The sequence below is a fragment of the Buceros rhinoceros genome, unplaced genomic scaffold (genome assembly GCF_000710305.1).
Source record: "Buceros rhinoceros silvestris isolate BGI_N320 unplaced genomic scaffold, ASM71030v1 scaffold24080, whole genome shotgun sequence".
Taxonomy (NCBI): Eukaryota; Metazoa; Chordata; class Aves; order Bucerotiformes; family Bucerotidae; genus Buceros; species Buceros rhinoceros.
This window is the reverse complement of record NW_010388245.1, coordinates 3098-5390: the sequence shown is the minus strand read 5'-3', so window position 1 is coordinate 5390 and position 2293 is coordinate 3098. Positions and strand designations below refer to the sequence as shown.

Here is a 2293-nt window from a genome sequence, read left to right as displayed (position 1 = left end):
CAGCCCCCACGGGCGGGCTCTGAGGAGCCGCACAAACAGCTGCCTGATGGACTCGCTGGCTGAGCCATCGCTTGGCGTTTCGCCGTGGTTTGGTTGGCTGCATGGCTCTGTACTTAAACTTCCCAGCACAGAAACTCTTCAAAGATTTTTTGTTTTTAATTTTCGTTCTTTTTTTGCCAGAAGAGTTTAGTAAAAACATGTCTGGGGGCAAAATATATCAAGTTGGCATTTTTCCATATAGGAGAATATTAATTTTGGAAAAGCTGAGAGTGCAGTTTCCTGCTTGTCGTGTCCCCCCCCGGGCAGGGTCCCGCTGCTCGGGCTCTCTTCTAACCTGGCCTCCCTTGCGGTCTGCAGAGTGGCAGGACGAGCTCTCCGACAACCAGTCAGAGTACTCCATTGGCTCTGAGGATGAGGATGAAGACTTTGAGGAGAAGCCAGAAGGTCAGAGTGAGTTAATGCGTTTGATACTCCACGGGACTTTGCTCTGCGGGAAGCCCCTGGCACTCGGGTGCAGCAGAAGCTCCTGGGTTGGAGGAGCCGGCGTGCTCCTGGGCCTCCGTGCAGGGCAAGGTGTCCCTGCTGGCTCTCAGGTGAGGACATTGCCAGGGCTGCAGGGCCCTGGCGTGGTCCTTGCGTTGGAAGGATGGGACCCACAGGAGGAGTGGGCATGGTACCCCGGTGCCCGGTAAAGGCAGAAGTGTGCCTGGGCCTGGGGAGGCAGAGGGGTGGGAGGGACTCGTCAGCCCGGGCTGCTGCTGTGCCGGGTTCCGCTCCCACTGAGGGGGAGTGCAGGGGGACACTAGCACTTTGGCTGTCCTTCCCTGTCCGTCAACCAGGCTGCTTGGCTCTAGGTGGCAGAAGGCAATCCCGGAGACAGCTGAAGAGTGACCGGGACAAGCCTCTTCCTCCTTTGCTGGCAAGAGTTGGGGGGAACATCGAGGTAAGCATCAGCCTTAGCCAGAGCACGACCGATGCAGTGGTGCCGGGGTCCCCTGGGCTCGTGGGCTGGACTCCATGCTGAGTCGCAGGGCGTTAGTCCTGGTCCAGTTCACTTGTAACAGCCGCGAGGCTCCAAGGTGCCGCTTGTGATCCGGCAACACCTCCCTGCTCCCTGCAGGTTCTTGGCTTCAACGCCCGGCAGCGCAAGGCGTTCCTCAACGCCATCATGCGCTGGGGCATGCCGCCCCAGGACGCCTTCAACTCCCACTGGCTGGTCCGTGACCTGCGAGGGAAGAGCGAGAAGGAGTTCAGGTACTGGGGGGGCCCGGGCGAGCTCTGTCCCAGGCTCTGGTTGATTGCAGTGAGTGCTTGGCTCATGTATTGGGGGTGAACCCTGATCGCCCCGTTGTCCTGCCATGTCACTGTCTCTGCTGCAGGGTGAGGCAGAGGCTGTGCTGTGACAAAGCAGGTGGGCAGCGGGAGCCCAAGTGCCTGCACACCCTCACCACGGTTTCTCTTTGGGGAGGCAATGCCCGTTTAACGTGTGAGGGCCACTGTCCTCTCTGTGACAGGTTAACCATAGCCTGGGTGTGCAGCTCTGCCCTCGCCCATGGGGGAGAGCAGGCAGGGGGGCGCTGGGCTCAGCGGGGGGAGCCTGTCGGCCAGGCTGGGCTGAGGTCAGGCTTTGCTTCTGCAGGGCCTACGTCTCCCTCTTCATGAGGCATCTGTGTGAGCCCGGGGCAGACGGTGCTGAAACCTTTGCGGACGGCGTTCCCCGGGAAGGGCTGTCACGCCAGCACGTGCTGACACGGATTGGAGTCATGTCGCTGGTGAGGAAGAAGGTGAGTAAAATCTCAAATGTGCCATTTCAGGTGTGTTCTGGAGACTTGTGGGTCTCACTGGGCGCTGAATGCCTCTGCCAGGGATCCCCCACTGAATCTCCCTGCTCAGTGCGCACCCGTCGTTGTCCATAATGCAGAGGTGACACAAACTGCCTTTCAGACCCCGACGCTCCTTCCCCTGGGAAAAGGACGAGCAGGCATTTGGTAGTCTGGCTGGCAAAAAAGAGAAATCTTTCAGATTTCCAGAGAAACAGAAGGCTCACTGAGCCTCGGAGCTGTAGTACCGAATGTCCCTGGCAGGGCGGGTGTGACGATTGACGATCCTGACACTGCAGGAATCTGTGGGTGAAACAGCCTGAACGTGCTGGGCTGGAGGCGCCTCGGCTGTGTTTGACTCAGTGGTGTCCATCTGCCCAGGTCCAGGAGTTCGAGCACGTCAACGGGAAGTACAGCACCCCGGATCTGATCCTGGAGGGCCCGGACAGCAAGAAGTGCAGCAGCGAGATCGT

At 59.4% G+C, this 2293-nt stretch overlaps 1 protein-coding gene across 1 annotated transcript in view; it reads left to right on the top strand.

Moving 5' to 3' along the window:
* Positions 1-2293, top strand: part of CHD5 (chromodomain helicase DNA binding protein 5) — a gene marked incomplete at both ends in the record, with an annotated part of 26294 nt that overhangs the window by 20912 nt on the left and 3089 nt on the right. The window contains 5 exons of the mRNA XM_010145300.1: positions 358-450; positions 855-943; positions 1121-1254; positions 1640-1784; positions 2202-2291. Of these exons, the coding sequence (XP_010143602.1) occupies positions 358-450; positions 855-943; positions 1121-1254; positions 1640-1784; positions 2202-2291 (551 nt within the window). The remainder of the gene's footprint in view (positions 1-357; positions 451-854; positions 944-1120; positions 1255-1639; positions 1785-2201; positions 2292-2293) is intronic.